Below are 2,030 nucleotides of genomic sequence, written 5' to 3'. Positions count from 1 at the left end.
GCAAAGGGTGACTCACAGTCCAGCTCTGCCTGTCGTAGCTGCCCTCCAGCACCACCTCGGGCCTTCCCCCGATTCCCGTCATCCTGCGGAAGAGCCCGTAGGAATTCACCACCTGGAACCGTTCCACAGCATTGAACATCTGGTGGATGCCAGGCCAGAGCTTGCCGGTGGACTCGTAGTCGATGTAGGTGAAAGGCACCTGGGGAACAGCAGAGAGTGGCTCTGTCACTGCAGCTCGGGGGGTCTCCTGCTCCCTGTACCCCAAGACGAGCGCACACGCCGCTGTCCCCTGCCCGCCCGCTCACCAGGCTGATGGCAAACATCCCCAGGGTGCTGTGGTGAAGACAGCCCACTGCAGCGTGGCCCACAGCTTCCAGAAGCAGCCACGAACACAGGCAGACCTGAGAGGGGGGAAGAACTGGGTCAGAGCTGCACCAGCCCAGGCTGGGGCTCTGGCTGTAAGCTGGGGGGGTTCAGGACCACCCACGCTGCACCCAACAGACCCCTCCTAATGAACCCAGCACCCCAGCGCTCACGAGCTCCAAGTGTCCCTCCACACACAAATCACAGAGTCCCAGACTGGGTTGGATGGGAAGGGACCTTAAAGCTCATCCAGTCCCACCCCCCCCTGCCAGCAGCAGGGACACCTTCCACTAGACCAGGTTGCTCAAAGCCTCACCCAGCCTGGCCACAAACACTTCCAGGGAGGAGCAGCCACAGCTTCCTTGGGCAACCTGGGACACTGGCTCACCACCCTCACACCAAACAATTTCTTCCTCACATCTCAGCTCCATCTCCCCTCTGACACTTTCAAGCCATCACCCCTTGTTCTCTCACTCCCTGCCCTTGGCCAAAGTCCCTCCCCACCTTCCTGGAGCCCCTTCAGGTACTGGGAGGCCACTAGAAGGTCTCTCCAGAACCTTGGGGAGGGCACTGGGTGCCCCATCCCCACTCAGCCCTCAGAGCAGAGCTGTGAGTCCTGGGGGGACCCTGATGTCCCCATCACCCACCTGTACATGGCAGAGAGTATCTCCCAGGAGAGTGAGAGGAAGGCCAGTCCCACCAGTGGCAGGGTCACCGCCCGCAGCCATGTCATGAACTCGTGATAGGTGAAGGCTGGGGCATGGCGGGGGGTCAGAGAAGAGCTGCCCCTGCCCCAGGTGTTATGGGGGGGGCGGGGGGTCGGGGGACTGGCAGCCCCCACTGGCCTGGCCATGACGTACCCACTTTGGAGTCCAGCAGCTTCTTCTCCCAGTTGATCTCCAGGCCGAAGTACTGGACACTCCAGTAGAGCAGGAGGCTGTAGGTGCTCAGCTCCAGCAGCGTGGAGAGCAGGGAGCGCAGGCTGGGGGGCCAGGCTGGGGCAGAGCAGGGCAGCTGAACTCTGGGGGGCTCCATGAGCCTGACCCACCACAGCACACAGGGGTGCTGACCTTGTCCCCCCTCCCTGAGAGCCCAAGCAGGGAGAGGGCGAGTGGGCAGCGCTGGGCATGTGCCCAGAGGCCATTTCAAGGGGTCCTGGCTCGAGCACCCCACGGGCATGGGGCAGGCACTGAGCTGGAGGGCAGCTGCAGGCAGCCAGAACGCTGCCTGTCACTGCTGGACTGTGACAGTGAGGGTGGCCTGTCCCCTCCCCACCCTGTGCATGGCAGAGAAGGGACCCCACCCCTCAAACAGGCACCCAGGGACTCACCGCTGGCGTGTCTCCTCTTGCCACGTCCCTGCCAGGGTCCCACGTGCTCCTCATCCAGCAGGGAGAAGGCCAGGACGATGGTCAGCATGTTGAAGAAGTTGTAGTTACCTGTGAGGATGATGAGGATCTGCAGCAGGACCTGGGGAGGAGCAAAGGCAGGGCTGGGGTGTCACAGTGCTGGGGGGCAGAGGATGTCAGGCACCCCAGCACCATCAGCACGGCCACCCCAGAACCCTGGGGAGTTGCCTGCAAGGGCTTGTAGAGTGGAGTGAGCCAGTCCCCTGCCCCTGGCACCCCTGGGAAGGCCCCTGGCACCCCCCCTGGCACCCAGTGGGAC

General features: G+C 63.3%; 1 protein-coding gene across 1 annotated transcript; it reads right to left on the bottom strand.

Annotated features, from left to right (window-relative positions):
- Window positions 1-16: 16 nt before the first annotated feature.
- On the bottom strand, window positions 17-1,832 carry LMF2 (lipase maturation factor 2; the record flags this gene model as incomplete). The annotated part of the gene is given in 6 exon segments (XM_010168764.1): window positions 17-199; window positions 306-334; window positions 337-401; window positions 1,011-1,116; window positions 1,224-1,358; window positions 1,694-1,832. Coding segments are annotated over 6 exon segments (657 nt in total), but the record flags the coding sequence as incomplete, so codon positions are not given.
- Window positions 1,833-2,030: the final 198 nt, after the last annotated feature.

Source organism: Antrostomus carolinensis, unplaced genomic scaffold, assembly GCF_000700745.2.
Source record: "Antrostomus carolinensis isolate BGI_N321 unplaced genomic scaffold, ASM70074v2 scaffold48275, whole genome shotgun sequence".
Classification (NCBI taxonomy): domain Eukaryota; kingdom Metazoa; phylum Chordata; class Aves; order Caprimulgiformes; family Caprimulgidae; genus Antrostomus; species Antrostomus carolinensis.
The sequence above is the reverse complement of the archived record's forward strand: the minus strand, read 5'-3'. Positions and strand labels throughout refer to the sequence as shown.